Raw genomic sequence first — 16420 nt, 5'->3', positions numbered from 1 at the left:
ACCCAAGGGAAATGCTTAATGTGTTTTCCACAACTCTCCTAGGGCTGGATGAAGAAGGCGGGGCGGATCCACTGTCCGGCCCCGCTGCCAGAAGAACCGGCCGGCCCACTTCTGACGAAGATGCTGGTCCCGGCGCCTTACAAGGCGCCGAAGAAGAAGGCCGAGAAGGTGGCCAAAAAGCCCGGGGCGGCCTTCGTCGCCGCGGCACTTCGGACACAATATCCGAAGGCTCCAATGCCCGTTCTGCCTCCGAAGAGGACGAGGAGGAGGAGGAAGACGAATCCCCAGCGGGGGGAAGAAAGAAGAGGACGGCCTCCATATACTTGGAGGCCGAGTCGCCTAAAAGGGGAAAAACTCCTCTTCCGGAGGAGTTCACTGCCGCCGCCGACAGCAGCCCGGAGTGGGATCCCAGGGCCCAGCCCCTGGTGAACTCGTGAGTATATAAAATCCGAACACGTTTATGTGCCCAGACTCATCATAGCATAATATTTTAACCTGAGCCATACTTTTTTGTAGTCCGGCGAGGTCCCGCACCGAACAATCCTCGTCAGAGGATTTGCTGAGCTCGGATGCTATGGAGAACGGGACGCCCCCGAAGGCCCCTCCCCCCAAATATGTGAATAACACCGAGGTTTCGTCCCAGAAGGACCCAGGCCAAGGAGGGGGGGGGAGATCATGAAGGCGGCGCCTGGAGGTCAAACTTCAGGGGCCGGAGACATGGGGGAGAAGATTCCTATGGGAGTCGACGGCGGGGGCCATCTTGAATTCGGCCCCCAGCCGGACGCAATTCCGGAGACCAATACGGCTCCAAAATCAAGCATGCGGCCTCCCACGGCTGGAGGGGGTGTGCCTGTTCCACCGGCAACCTCTGTCCAACCAGAGGTGCCGGATGCTTTGTTGGCGGCGCTGAAGAGCGCCTCCAACGTCGATGAACACCGTGCCCTTATGGGTGCGGTGATTGAGAAGATTCAGTCTGCTGAGAGTGGACTGAATGAAGCCTGTATCAGCCTTATAAGAGGCTTTGAGGTATGTTTTAGGAGGTTTCGAAGAGTGTCATAGTATGGATAGTAGTCCCTGATACACTGTTCGGTGAAAGAAAGAACCGGACAGAGGATCAAATTTATGTTCGCAGGAAGACTCACTTGATGACATCTATCTCTCTTCTTTTATAAGCAGACGTCTATAGCGACTGCTACCTCTCATACTGCGGAGGTCTCCAGACTGAATCAAAGTCTGGAGCGGGCCAAAGAAGAACTTGGCCAGTTGAAAAGGCAGTTGGAAGATAAACAAGGTATGCGCAAGCCTTGTTCGCGTTCAGTGCGAACGAATTTCCAGTATGATAAAATATGTTTCATGTTTTGCGCCAGGGGCGATGACCGAAGTCGAGTCTCTGAAGAAGGCTGTTGCCGAGGCCGAGAAAAAGGCAGCCGCAGAGCAGGCTCTTCGTGAGAAGCACGAGGCTAGGGTTATTGAAGCTGAGCAAGAGCTTCAAGAGGCCGTGAAGAAATGCGAGACCTTGAAGCAGAGTTTAACGGAGAAAGAATCCGAACTCACCAGGGCTCATCAGGCCGCGCGCGATGCCCGGGGGGAAACCCAAGGCGCCCTGCAGGAGATCCAAGAGGCGAGGAAGATCGCGGCGGGTAAGGCTTTTTTCCATGTAAAGCAAGTATTTGAGGAGAAAATCATGTTTCTAATTTTGAGTTCGGATTTCTCCAGGGGTATTTGCGGAACTGCCCTGCAGCATATCGGATGCCGCCCAATTCTACCGAGCCGAAGAAAGGAACACTGCGGATAAGCTCTTCTGGTCGCAGTATCTGGCACCGAATTATCCGGTGCATTTTGCCGATCAACTGAAACAGCTGATCGAACTGCATAGGGAAGCCGAACTAGCCATGAAGGATTTGATTATCCGGCTATGGCCCGCCGAGCCGATTCCAAGCAGCTACTTTGGGCCCGTGAAGCGGCTTGTGAGTGCCTTTCCTCGACTTGACGTCATCAAGCGGTCGATCTGTATAAAGTGTGTGCGAATGGCCTTCGCCCGCGCAAAGGTGCATTGGGGGAAGATGGATGCTGAAAAGCTGATGACCGAGGGACCGCCAGAGGGGAAGGAGCACCGCAATCCCGAATTATATTATGAAAGTGTCCTGAAAGGATCCTGCCTTGCGGCGGAGCAATGCACCAAGGACATTATATTTCCATGAATACAATCACGTTGTCCTTTGTAATGTTGAACAAGGTCATTTCTATTATTTATTGCCTGATATATAAAAGTTTATCCTCCTGCGCGGCCGTTTTATATATTAATCCTGAGAGTTGGTCAGTCGTCGGCTTCTGCCCCCACGTAGGAAGTACGGGGGTGTTCGGGATAAACCTGATCACTCTTTATCCCAGTTTTGGGTCCTTCGAAGGAGGTGTTCAGCACAATGAACCAGGCAATCGGACTATAGGGCTTTATCACTCTCACTTAGCCATAGGAGCTTTAGAAAAGGAAGGTAGGCGCAGCCCCTGGTGTTCGGAAGACCGCACAAGGGGCTCTATAAGCACCTGATCGGAAGAAAAGCCGATCCATCGCACGCTGCATTGGTTATGGCATTATGCGGGAGGAATCCTTAAAGATTTTACAACCTCTCGAACAGCTGACCAGCTCTCGCCGTATCATGACAGTCAGTTTTCGGCTTTCTCTACTGAGGTGCTCGTCCGGAAGAACCGGGACACAATCACAGTAGTTCTCCCTGTGCCGCCTTAGCCGATATAGCGGAACGTAAGGTAGCAAAACATGGGAGCCGGGCAAACCCAACATTTGACCCAAGACATGATTCGGAGCTGATGCATATAATGCTATAAGTTCGGGGTGCCGAACTTCCATGAAGGTGTTCGGACTTTATTGCCGTATTATGGGTAAAACGAAGCCCCTGGCATATTTAAGGCATATCGCGGTGTACGGATGCCACCTGACAAAAGAATTTTAATAAGAAATAACAGCAGATAAGCGTCATATAAATCCACATGTTGTATTTGAATAGTACGTCGATGCGTATGAGTACAGGTAATGTGATAAAAAGGAAATATGACTGTGGAACCTGCTGAGACCAGGGGGGAGAAGCTGTGTGCGGATCCGGAGTATAGTCGGATGGTCATCGCGGGGAATATCTAAGGATTCCCTTGCACGTTCGAGCTGCTTCCATATCGCCAGTCCTGGTCTGCACAAAGTTGAACCTGCAAAGAAAATGTAAGAAATGCTTGTGTGCCGCAGAGCGGTTGAGCCGCGGTATGTGGCATGTCCTGGCCTTCGCCGGAGTGTTTAATTGAGCTCTGGACGAGCCGGGCTATCCTGCCGCGAAGTAGTTCGGAGTCCTTTGGCGGTGTCCGGGAGCCTGGCCGTCAACTCGAGGTTCGATTGAAAGGTGCCACTCGTTGCTTCTGCTGTTAAAGCAGCAGTATACTCTTTTGTAACAAGGGAAAGTTCGGCCTTGCCATTAACCGTGATGACGCCGCGCGGACCGGGCATCTTGAGCTTACGGTAGGCATAATGTGGCACCGCGTTGAATCGAGCGAACGTGGTTCGTCCGAGCAGTGCCTGATAATCACTGCGAAAGGGGACGATGTCGAAGATTAACTCTTCGGCACGGTAATTGTCTGGTGATCCGAAGACTACCTCAAGGGCGATGGAGCCTGTACAGCTGGCCTCCACACCTGGTATAATACCTCTAAAGGTGGCTTTAGTGGGCTTGATCACCGAATGATCGATGCCCATCTTGCGCACTGTGTCCTGGTAAAGCAGGTTTAGACTGCTGCCTCCGTCCATAAGGACTCGTGTGAGGTGGAACCCGTCAATTATTGGGTCAAGGACTAGTGCGGCTGAATTGCCCTGATTGGTGTTAACCGGACGATCCGTGCGGTTGAAGGTGATCGACCCTAGTTTGTATTGTGGGACGACTGGTTCCGATAAGTCGACATCCCTGAGGGTGCGCATCCGGTCCGGGTTGGGAGTGTGGGTGGCGTTTACCACGTTCACCGTTTGGATTTGCGGGGGATTTTTTTTTACCCTCCTGTATTCGGTGATCTGGGCTCCTCGTCGCCATCATCGCTTTGAGACCCCTTATCTTTGTTTTTGGCGCCTGACCTACCGGCTTGTTTGAAGACCCAACATTCTCTGTTGGTATGATTGGCTGGTGTTCCTGGGGTGCCAAGAATTTGGCATGGACGGTGAAGTATGCGTTCCAGACTGGATGAACCCGAATTGTCATTTTTGAATGGCCCTTTCCGCTGACCGGACTTAGAGCCACTAAATCTGGCATTGACTACCGTATCTTCGGCGTTTTCACCATTTTTGTGGCGCTTGTGTTTGTTGCGTCGGGGTTTGCCGTTGCTATCTCCGGCCTCTGATGTGCCAGGGTTGCTTGCTGTGTTGTTGCTACGGGCCAACCAGCTATCCTCGCCCGCGCAAAAGCGGGTCATGAGTGTCGTGAGGGCTGCCATGGATTTTGGCTTCTCTTGGCCGAGATGTCGGGCGAGCCACTCGTCATGGATGTTATGTTTAAAGGCCGCTAGGGCTTCGGCATCCGGACAGTCGACAATTTGGTTCTTTTTAGTTGAGAACCGAGTCCAGAATTTCCTGGCTGACTCTCCGGGCTGTTGTGTTATGTGACTTAAATCATCAGCATCCGGTGGTCGCACATAAGTGCCCTGGAAGTTGTCCAGGAATGCGTCTGCCAGGTTCTCCCAACTTTCGATAGAGTTTGCCGGCAAGCTATTCAGCCAATGCCGAGCCATGTGAATGTGGAGGAAGAAATCCTCTATCCATACCGCGGGGTCTGTAGTACCATCATATGATTCAATGTTCACGGGTTTAAACCCTTCTGGGAATTCATGATCCATTACTTCATGAGTGAAGCATAGGGGGTGTGCGGCGCCTCTGTACCGGGCTATATCATGATGCAATTCATACGAGTCTTGTCTGCTGTATTCGGCCCGGCCGGATTTGCTTTTAGTATATCCGGCGTGACGGTCGTCGTCACGCGTTGGGGCGCGCCCCCGTGATCCATAGATCGATCTTTTATGTCCTGCTTTGTTTTCCAATACGTCTCGCAGGTCCTGCGTGTTGCCCCGGGCCTTGGTGTTTTTGTTTGACTGGCCATAGGGTGCGGGCTGGACTTCGGGCTGATATGCCGCTTTGTCTCGGCCACGAGGTGGCCGGTCAGCCGCATCATACGTTGGTAGTGTAGGCTTTAATGATTCCTCTTCGAGTTGGGGTAGCAACCTGCACTTTGGGTAACTTTTGGTTGGGCGTTCGAGTTCGTATTCCTCGGCTGCCAGGACCTCGGTCCATCTATCCGCTAGCAGGTCTTGATCAGCTTGAAGTTGTCGCTGCTTTTTCTTCAGGCTTTTTCCTGTGGCTATAAGCCGGCGCTTGAAGCGCTCCTGCTCGACGGGATCCTCAGGCACGATAGATTCTTCGTCGCCGAGGCTCACCTCGTCTTCGGAGAGGGACATGTAAGTGTCATCCTCTGATTCTCCGTCTGTCGCCTGTTCCTTAGGGCTAGCTTGCCCATCCTCCCGCTCGAAGCCTGGCTGGAGGGGATTGTATTTGTCTTCGGCACTATCCGCAGCGTTATTGTCTCTTGTGCCGGTATCGCTGCTTTAGCTATGGCGGGGCTTAGAGCGGCGCCGATGACGCCGGTGCTTAGATTGCTTTATTTATCCTCCGTTGCCTTATTGCCATCGCTTTCTTTGGGGGTGTCCACCATATATATCATATGATGAGGTGGCTGTCCAGCGCCCTGTGGGCGGTGGTTCCTATTCTTCTCCTGCATCGTCGTCCATACCGTCGATGTCTTCGGAGCCGAGATCGAACATGTCGGTTAAGTCGTCGAAAGTGGCTATTAAGTGGGTGGTGGGTGGGGAACGAATTTCTTCATCGTCCGCTTCCCACTCAAGCCGGACGTAGTTCGGCCAAGGGCCTCCTGACAAGGAGAGAGACCTCAATGAATTTAGCACGTCGCCCAAGGGCGAGTGCTGAAAGATATCCGCGGATGTAAACTCCATGATCGGTGCCCAATCAGATTCGATAGGCACGGACGCAGGCGGTTCGGAGCCCGTGGCCGGGGACGAATCCAAGGGTCCGGCAACACAGGTCTCATAGGAGGTGAATTCAGTATTCGGCTCTATCGCCGCTGAGTGTGCGGCCTCCGTGGCGGGGTCCATCCGCCCGTCCTCGGACGGCGCGATCTGCTCCGGATTGAGGGCCGGAGTAGCCACAGGTGTGATCTCCCGAACACTGTCCGACGGCAGAGCTAAGTCATGCTCGTTGTGACTGTGCGGCGCACCTGACATGGGCTCAAATCCGTCGAAGATCAAGTCTCCGCGGATGTCGGCAGTATAGTTTAAGCTTCCAAACCTGACCTGACGGCCAGGGGCATAGCTCTCGATCTGCTCCAGATGGCCAAGCGAGTTGGCCCGTAGTACAGAGCCGCTGAATACGAAGATCTGTCCCGGGAGAAAAACCTCACCCTGGATCGCATCGTTGCCGATGATCGAAGAAGCCATCAAGCCTTTATCGTGACGGCACAGTGGAACTCTCAATGAAAGCACCAATGTCGGTGTCAAAACCGGCTGATCTCGGGTAGGGGGTCCCGAACTGTGCGTCTAAAGCGGATGGTAACAAGAGGCGGGGGACACAATGTTTACCCAGGTTCGGGCCCTCTCGATGGAGGTAATACCCTACTTCCTGCTTGATTGATCTTGATGATATGAGTATTACAAGAGTTGATCTACCACGAGATCGTAGAGGCTAAACCCTAGAAGCTAGCCTATGATTATGATTGTTGTCGTCCTACGGACTAAATCCTCCGGTTTATATAGACACCGGAGGGGGCTAGGGTTACACAGAGTCGGTTACAAGGGAGGAGATCTACATATCCGAATTGCCAAGCTTGCCTTCCACGCAAAGGAGAGTCCCACCCGGACATGGGACGAAGTCTTCAATCTTGTATCTTCATAGTCCAACAGTCCGGCCAAAGTATATAGTCCAGCTGTCCGAGGACCCCCTAATCCAGGACTCCCTCAGGTGTGTGTGTGTTTTCTTTTTTTGAATAAGAAGACCGGATCTACACTGGAGCAGGATAGACTTTGTTTCTGCACTTCTTCTGGACTGGCCCAGTCACGGATGGGGGGATAGGCCACCCCATGAACAGAGAGCAACTAGTTAACGAGCGCTCCTTCGGGAGCCTCGCAACGATCGGCGCCACTTGGCGCGCTCTCCGCCGCTCGCCACGTGTCGCGTTCTGGGCGCTCCCTCCGGATTTTGTTTTTTTTCTTTTTCCGCACACGTTCTCGGCTTTTAAAACAAAATGTTTCTGGTTTTTTTCAATGTTTTGGTTTTCCATCGGTCTTCCTTAGCTTTTGGGTCCAAAAAAAATTTTGCCCGAAAAAAACGCATTTTTTTCACGAGAGTCACGATTTTGCTTCCGCGAGAGGCACTGTTTTGCTTCCGCGAGATGCATGGTTGCGCTTTCGCGAGAGTCACGGCCGTGCCTTTAGGCAACGAAAAAAAACACGTTTTCTGTTTTTTTTCCTTCCGCGAGAGGCACGGCCGTGCCTCTCGGAAACGGGAAGTTTTCTGTTTTTTTTCCTTCCGCGAGAGGTACGGTTGTGATTTCGCGAGAGGCACGGACGTGCCTCTTTCGGAAAGGGAAAAAACCCGTGCTCCCGGTTCAGTTTTTTCGTGAAAAAAGTTCGTCAAACCTATCAGCATGGGATTTAGTTTCGAAGATCTCGACGCGAAGAATCCAACGATGAAAACGGTTCGAGATTTGGACACACGGTTTAAGAGATAAAACATTTTGAATAAACAGATCTACGAAAAAGGGGAAAACTATAAAGCGCGCCACTTGTCGTAACCTGGGAAGGTGGGAGTGATCTTTGTAACGAGTACTCCTTAACTAATGGTTTCGCCGTGAACACGAACAAAACTATGTGTGCGAGTAGGTAACTGGGCCCCCTCGAAAAAAAAGTGGGTAAAGGGTTTTGCTATCCGGTCCGTTAGTACGGTAATCGAGGTGGAAAACCGAAAACACTGCAGGCAGACCACCTAAACGAAATCAGTTGAATTTTTCAGAGCTATGGATTGAACTGGAAAGCCAACAAAGACACGTTTCACACTCCCACACGACAAAGAACCGACCTAAACCGAAATGAACAGACGGCCGATGATTAGACAGTTCCTAGAATATTTATGCTGCAGTTGCAACACACGTGCAATTATCTAGTATGAGTATAGACACCCTGAAATTCATTGTCCAAGGCCATCAATCTGAAAGTCAAGTCAGAAGGCCTTGCCACCATAATGATGGAAATGTGACAAGAAGATTGTGTCTTCTGTTCCGTTTACCCATCTTTCTTTCGCGAATACACAAAGCTTGCGTATCTTTCATTGATAGAAGGAGTTGAAATGAGAATATAGAGGGGTGCATCGCATGGCACGATGGCGTGAACAAGGTGCCCAAAGCAAAGAGACATGGGATGCTCAGCCTAAACAGGAGGTACAACATAGCGCTAAACTACCCAGACCAACAAAAACAACCCAAACTAAGACAACGCCCTAACACTCGGAATCTAGTACCAGACACGGCATAAGCCAGCAAGACGGCGCCTTTATGAAAGGGAACGACGCCGTGACGCCGCTGTCGTCCGACTCAAGGAACTGGATCTGGGGTTTCCCCCGGCGCTCGAAGAGCCGTTTACCCATCTCAGAAACTAGTATTCTCGCTTACATTTTATTTCGAAAAAAATCTCGGCTGACCATGGTACAGTAAACACAAAACCGCAGTATAATCTGATGAGAGTCACTACACAGGCCCCCTTTACAAAGCCAACTGAAAGTCTGAACCAATGTTGTACAAGAATATACACAACTTTGTATGGACAGAAAAAATGCTTGACCTTCATCGAGGAAGAATCGTCTTGGACTTGTACAAAACAAAAACAATGCCCAACTTGCAGAACAATGCCATTCAGGAAGAATTACTCCGGCCTCCGGGGCTCAGCGGAATGACCACTGTATCTCCTCGAGGGTTCTTCCCTTGGTTTCCGGCACCCAGAGGATGACGAACACGAGCGTAAAGGCGCTCACGAGCATATAGGACACAAAGGTACCTGCAGAGATCATTGTAAAACATAAGTAACTTGCGTCAGGCTATGGCTTCATAATAATTCTATTACTCTAGGGGAACAGAGAAAGCACAAGAGTGAGTGTGAACCTCCAGCACTCCAGCTGAGCAGCAAGTTTGCTGTCATCGTTATCCCAAAGGAAGTCAGCCAGTTGGCGAGCGTCGCGAAGCTTCCCGCCAGACTCTTGATGCTAACCGGGAGGATCTGTAAACATAACAAGTCCAAAAGTATGGTTATGTGAATGCTCCAGTGATAATGTGACATACCAAAATAGTTTTATGAACTATGATGAGTATGCAAATTCACTGTACCTCAGACATTATGACCCATGGAATGAAGCCCATACCGAAGGAGAAGGCGATAACATAAGCCTGAATGAAGTGTCAAGTTAGTAGTATTTCAGGCACAGCTTGCATATTTGCAATGTGATTTTTCAGACCAAACAGTTTAACTGACGGATGAACGTACCACAATAGCAAGCAAGGAGACCATGCTCAATATGTAATACAAGTGAGAGTCTTGTGAAACAGTGTCCTGGAAAAAATAAACCGTGATAATATGAGAAAATGTTCAGCAGATTGACAGTAGAGGCCCTGTGATTTATTGTGTTACCCTGTAGTACAGAAACCTGAACATACCTTGATAAAAAATATGACGGCAACCGCAAGAAGGCTTATAGTCATCCCAGCAGAAGATATCTGGTAGTTGAAGTGAGAGCTAGACTATAGTTACAGACAGCTACAGTAACAAATTAGTTTCACAGGGAGGAGGAAGTTACAATGAGTAGGATGCGCCGGCCAGCCCTGTCTAGTAACCAGGTTGTAACTAGAGTGGCAAGAACCTGATGACAAATGCTGTCAGCAGCATAATGTAAAGTACAGTACTACTCCCTCCGTTCCGATTTACTTGTCGTGTAAATCGGAACGGAGGGAGTAAGAGACAAGAAAAAATCTGTCGAGTTACACACCTGAATACCTCCAAGTCCAGATGTGGCCAAGTCACTGTTTGTAATACCTGAAGAGCTTTTCATGTTAAATATAGAATACACAAAGTACTCTCAGCTCAGTCGCCAATGTTTGCTCCTCCTCACAAGCAACTAGACGCACACACAAATACTTCAAATAGATTTGCAGTTAGTCAATCCAGAAGAAGAAAGACCGGTGCCTGCCTTTATATCATTCACTTCTGAGGTGATGTCAGTCTCAAATTCCCTCAAAACTTGTAGTGAGGTTTCGAAATCCTCCATTCATCTTTGCCTGGAGATTGACTCACAAAGTGGTTAATAAAAATTTCAGAATGATGCAGCACTTTGTATATATGAACATTTGCATATACAAACCAGCCATCTTGGAGATTCTGGAATGAAGAATAGGCCAGGTATCAATATTGTGCATGGCAAAATTCCTTCAAGAATGGCATCCCGGAGATTTGAATCAGAACTAGTCAGAGGTTTAGAAACTAGACACATATACAAAGTACTAGCGAAATCAGCATTATATTGTTTACTGACACAAGTAACTTTTCCTTCGAAAGCAGAAATGAAATATTTTCCTAGGACATCTCAGGATTGTAGTCATATTTGCCAACATGGCATTTACTATTACTGATCTTGTGAATTGAAATATCAGGGGTTTAGTGAAAACTGACAGTGAAAACAACAATGTTCAGTAACGCATCAGCATTATGTCATTTTACGATGAGAGAGGAAAAAAAACCCCAACCGCGTCGCTCTCCAGGGGGGGCGGCTTGGGTGAAACCTAATGCCGCTGCCGCCACCCCCACCTACTGAAAAAAAAACTCCCGCCCCCCTCGCCGCCGTCGGGCGACGCCGCCGGGCAAAGCCCATGAGGCGGCCGCCGCCGGCGGGCCTCTCTCTTCGGTCGCGCGCGGAGGCCGGCCCTGGGCGGCAAGGCGTGCGTCCCGGAGCTGCGCACCGCGGCGGATTTGGCTCTCCGGCCTCTTCTGCGGCGCGGCGGCGGCCCCCGCCTCCTCTCCGTCTTCCTCGCCGTGGGGAGCGGCGGCTGGCCGTTTTGGCGGTGGATCTGGGCTCCTTTGCTCGGATCCGGTGGGCGCACATCGTCGTCGAGATGCGGCAGTGCTGGCCGTCCTGGCCACGTGGGTGGCAGGGCGGACGCGCGTGGTGGAGGCCCCGACGGCTCTGGTTGGCGGTGGCTGGAGTTGCTGATCCCATCCTACCTGGCCGGAGACGGCCTATTCGGCCGGGCTTGTCTGGCGAGGTTCTGTGGTGTGCCCTGGCTAGCGTGGTGCTGCCTGGGGCGGCTGCTTTCCCCGTGCAAGTGGCCTCTACATGGTGCAGGTGGTTCTGCCGGTGTTGGGTTTGGCGCTACTCCCTCCCATCGCCGGTCCGTTGGTGGATGGTGGCGGGCCGGTGCCGCAAATCTGTTGCGGCGCGGCGTGGTGATGGCCCCGTGGCGGCTTGCAGCAGCGGCTGGTCGTGCGGGTGCGTGCCCGACGGCTCCGACGCTTGGAGCTCGCCGGGCGGCGCGGGTTGGGCCGTGGCTTAGTGTGGTTGTGGCTCTGGCCGTGGGTGGCTCCACGGTAGCTTGGCAGGTCGGCAGCAGCAGCGGCGGGCATGTTCCGGCGTCGGCTCGTCCGTTGGCGGCTTCTGTCGGCCTTCGATTTCTCTCCTCGTCGCCCGGATGCTATTTCCGTTGAAGGGATGGCCCTTTCTCAGCTGCGGCCCATCGCTAGTCTCGCGCTCGGGCTGCAGGACCGAGTTTGTCTCGCGCCCGACTGCAGGACCATGCTCGTCTCGCGCCTGGCAGCAGGACCACGCTCGTCTCGTGCCCGACAGCAGGACCGAGCTTGTCTCGTGCCCGGCAGCAAGACCATGCTCGTCTCGCGCCCGTTGTTGCTGGACGAATCGATGGAGGCTTGTTTGCCCCGGGATCCGATCATCTCTTCGGTTGGGGTAGCGGCGGGTATCGGGTGAGGCGGTATCTAGGTCTTGGATGCCGGGGCGGCAACCCTGGTGGTGGTAGCGCGGTGCTCATGGGCGGAGCCCGTTGCTCGGTGCTGCCCAATGGCCATGGACGCATGGGCAGCGTGGTTGTCGGGGAGTGGCGTTCGGTGGCAGTGAGTGTTGGCCGGGGTGAAAATCTGCTCTATCTTCGGACGGACCGGCGGCTGCGTAGCTTGTTTCCTTCTTGAGGGCGTTGTCGTGGCTCTCATTGCCCGTCGTGTGGCTCCAGCGGAAACTCTAATCCTCATATCAGGCGGTGTCGGCACTCCGGTGTCGTAACCTTCCTGAAGGCACCGTCTTGGAGTCCATGGTTCGTCATATGTGGCTTCATATCTTCGCGGTGACATGTTCATTGTTGGAGCCCCCGGTTGCTCTTGTAGTGCTAGTGGTCGTATTGCTGCGCTCAGCGCCTATGTATCCTGTCTTGGGTGTGTGTTGTGGTGGAGTGCGTTTGTACCGGGTTGTGGTTGATCTTTGCTTTATATATAAAGCGGGGCGAAAGCCTTTTTCGGTTAAGTCATTTTACCTATCACCGCAAGCATCCTCCAAGGAATAAAACATACCGGGAATATAGGCATACCAATTGACATTGACAATTGTGGAGCGAACAATTGCATAACGAGTTCAACAAAAACAAGCTAAGTTTTGGTTTTGAAAAGACAAGTTGCTTTTGAGGATAGGCCTACCTGGTTCACAGATCCTAGAGCGCCTCCCATATCCTGAAGAGAATATAGTCGAAAGTTCTTTTGACAAAAAATAAAATTTATATATGCAATGGTCCATTTGTCCCCAAAACACTCACATCCCAATTGATCCTTTTTATCTAAGAACTTGATCAGATAAGTTCTCAACATATCGAAACATGCAAAAGATAATCAGGCAGAAAAAGGAGCGTTTTATAGTGACCACACCAAATCCTCCAAGCAATCGTCCCATGTATACAGAAAAGAAGTATCCTGTGAAACAAAAGCCAAGAAGCGTCAAGTTCAGAAGCAGCAAATGGTGAAACTAAACCTTTGAAAAATGTACTACTGTCATACTTTTGCGTAGGAGATGGCAAGCCAGTCGATAATGTTTGGAATAGCAGCAATTATCGGTGACTGTAAAATGAATGAGCAAGGTTGTTAGAGCCAAAGAGATGACCACATCGGTGAGGCTCTCGGTTTAGGTGTTTACTGGTCGGACCGTTGGTTCATCGGTTCATTGGTGACAAAAAACCGGAATATTTAAGGCAAGTTTTCAAAATTGTGACCTCACATCAAATGAATGCACATAACATTGAATGTAAACCATCAATAAATCACAAAGTGTTATTAGCCTAGTTGGTTATTTGGCATTTAGCATGTCTTGCCTGAAGGATAGGTGTTTGATTACTTGTTGATGCACCGTTTTTTATATTTTCTGGGTTTTTTCTACTAAAAGACTGGTACACCTTAAAAAACCAGGCACGGCGACAGTTCAACATTTTTCTGGTCGGACTACCGGTCCGGTCTAGTTTTTAATACCAGGGTTGTAAGTTGTAACTAGAGTGGCAAGAACCTGGTGATAAATGATTTCAGGAACTTAAAATAGTATTTTTCGGCCAAAGTGATCATGAATCAAGTTAAGTGGCACATCATCCCAAATAGATTTTTGAAGCAAGATGATGTGATGGTATTGATCATTCAAACAAAGTATATCACATCAAAGCACTAGTAGAAAACAGGGCTTTGGTTGGGGCCTGACCAGCCCATTAGTCCCGGTTCAGTCACGAACCGGGACCCATGGGGGGCATACGTCCCGGTTCGTGCGCCCAGGGGGCCGGCCGGGCCTGTGGGGCATTTGTCCCGGTTCGTCTGGACCCACTTGTCCCGGTTCAAGGCACGAACCGGGACCAATGGTCCTCGCTCCTGGTCTACAGTCATTGGTCCCGGTTCGTGCCTAGAACCGGGACAGAAGGGGGGCCTTTAGTCCCGGTTCCAGCCACGAACCAGGACCAATGAGGTGGTTATATATACCCCCTCGCCCGCGAGCAGAGCACTCCACTGCTCTGTTTTTCTGGCCGGCGAGGGGAGACCTTTGTGGTGCTCTAGCTCACCTCCTATGCACATGAGGTGTTCGATGAAATGCCCGAGCCACGCTAGTTAAGCTTTCTCCTCTCGAAGCTCGACCTCCAAGCTCCATTTTCCTCGAGATTTGTCTAGGTTTAGCGGTCCGTCACGTCCCGCCCCCGTCTTCACCGCCGTCGATCGCCCGCGCCGATCTCGTCACCGGCACCACCTTGGTGAGCCTCTTGTTCTTATCTTCTTTCTGAAAGAAAAAAATTCTTACTTGTATGATTAGATAGATACTTGTCTAATTTTCTTACTTTTATTATTGCTTGTTATTATATAGTGCGATGGTTTTGGTATCCACCCCCATCGGCCCTCGTCCTGGCTATGATTCGGATGTGGTATATATTATCTTTTAAAACTATTTGGTTCATTTATTGTTTATGACAATTATGCCGACCAACGTGACATATATTTTATTTATCTAGGAGGTATGTGAACCAGAAATTCCAACCGACCCTATTGTCGAGAGGTTAAATTTAGTTGAAGAAGAAAACAATTATTTGAAGGAAAAAATAAAAAAGCTTGAGGAGGAGAAGATGATATTGGAGTTGCATGTTGCGGATGTCGTCGATGATCACAAGATCAAGATGGACGCAATGCGGTTGAAGATTAGAAAGATTAGAAAATATGCCATTCATACCGAGGCTTGGTATCATTATGCCGTTGGATCAATTGTTACCTTGGTTGTGATTATGATCGCATTTGTTGTTGCATTGAAAGGTTTTACATAGTTTCAATGTATGGTTTAGTTAGATGCTCTGGAGAGCTATATGTTGTTCAATGAGAACTATGTATGTACTTTGGTTTTAATATGATGATGAACTTCTATTAATTTGGTCACTTATCTATCCATGTGAATCTGTAATGGTTTTTGACACACATAATTATATATAATGCACGCAGATGAACCGGCAATGGATGTACGGTGACAGACACACCTCCGAGTACGTTAAGGGCGTGCATAATTTTCTCGAAGTGGCCGAGGCAAACAAGTAGAATGGTTTTATGTGTTGTCCATGCCCTATATGTGGGAATACGAAGTCTTACTCTGACCGGAAAATCCTTCACACCCACCTGCTTTATAAGGGTTTCATGCCACACTATAATGTTTGGACCAGGCAGGAGAAATAGGGGTTATGATGGAAGACAACGAAGAAGAAGAGGACAATGACAACTATGTGTCCCCGGAATACGGTGATGCTGCAACAGGGGAAGCTGCTGAAGATCAAGAGGAACCAGACGATATTGTGCCCGATGATGATCTCCGCCGGGTCATTGTTGATGCAAGGAGACAGTGCGAAAGTCAAAAGGAGAAACTGAAGTTCGATCGCATGTTAGAGGATCACAAAAAAGGGTTGTACCCCAATTGCGAAGATGGCAACATAAAGCTCGGTACCGTACTAGAATTGCTGCAGTGGAAGGCAGAGAATGCTGTGCCTGACAAAGGATTTGAGAAGCTACCGAAAATATTGAAGAAGAAGCTTCCAAAGGATAACGAATTGCCCGACAGTACATACGCAACAAAGAAGGTCGTATGCCCTCTAGGATTGGAGGTGCAGAAGATACATGCATGCCCTAATGACTGCATCCTCTACCGCGGTGCGTACGAGGATTTGAACGCATGCCCGGTATGCGGTGCATTGCGGTATAAGATCAGACGAGATGACCCTGGTGATGTTGACGGCGAGCCCCCCAAGAAGAGGGTTCCTGCGAAGGTGATGTGGTATACCACGGTTGAAACGACTGTTCAGAAACGAAGAGCATGCCAAGTTGATGCGATGGCACAGTGAGGACCGTAAGAAAGACGGGAAGTTGAGAGCACCCGCTGACGGGTTGCAGTGGAGAAAAATCGAGAGAAAGTACTAGGCTGAGTTTGCAGGTGACCCAAGGAACGTATGATTTGGTTTAAGTGCGGATGTCATTAATCCTTTCGGGGAGCAGAGCAGCAATCACAACACCTGGCCCGTGACTCTATGTATGTATAACCTTCCTCCTTGGATGTGCATGAAGCGGAAGTTCATTATGATGCCAGTTCTCATCCAAGGCCCTAAGCAACCCGGCAACGACATTGATGTGTACCTAAGGCCATTAGTTGAAGAACTTTTATTGCTGTGGAATGGAAACGGTGTACGTGTGTGGGATGAGCACAAAAAGGTGGAATTTAACCTGCATGCGT

The 16420-nt window shown here is 50.2% G+C and overlaps 1 protein-coding gene and 1 pseudogene across 1 annotated transcript; both read right to left on the bottom strand.

The window, feature by feature from the left end:
* Nucleotides 1-8768: 8768 nt before the first annotated feature.
* On the bottom strand, nt 8769-10344 carry LOC123183179 (sugar transporter ERD6-like 4). The gene is made up of 7 exons (XM_044595927.1): nt 10136-10344; nt 9947-10009; nt 9807-9866; nt 9637-9702; nt 9480-9539; nt 9258-9372; nt 8769-9153 (listed from the first exon to the last, which is right to left on the bottom strand). The coding sequence occupies exons 1-7, from the start codon at nt 10196-10198 to the stop codon at nt 9041-9043; spliced, it is 540 nt and encodes a 179-aa protein (XP_044451862.1). The 5' UTR covers nt 10199-10344; the 3' UTR covers nt 8769-9040.
* A 103-nt stretch (nt 10345-10447) lies between these two features.
* The window catches only part of LOC123161076 (sugar transporter ERD6-like 4), a 37965-nt pseudogene continuing 31992 nt past the window's right edge, over nt 10448-16420 (bottom strand).

Source organism: Triticum aestivum, chromosome 1D (genome assembly GCF_018294505.1).
Source record: "Triticum aestivum cultivar Chinese Spring chromosome 1D, IWGSC CS RefSeq v2.1, whole genome shotgun sequence".
Lineage (NCBI taxonomy): Eukaryota > Viridiplantae > Streptophyta > Magnoliopsida > Poales > Poaceae > Triticum > Triticum aestivum.
The sequence above is the reverse complement of the archived record's forward strand: the minus strand, read 5'-3'. Positions and strand labels throughout refer to the sequence as shown.

Bases quoted from the DNA above. Each gene is read 5' to 3' on its own strand.
- LOC123183179 (XM_044595927.1), bottom strand. From the start codon at position 10,198: ATGAAAAGCTCTTCAGGTATTACAAACAGTGACTTGGCCACATCTGGA. The intron at 9,867-9,946 runs GTAACTTCCTCC...TTCAACTACCAG, and splicing joins GCCGGCGCATCCTACTCATT to ATATCTTCTGCTGGGATGAC. The intron at 9,154-9,257 runs GTTCACACTCAC...TGATCTCTGCAG, and splicing joins GCTCAGCTGGAGTGCTGGAG to GTACCTTTGTGTCCTATATG.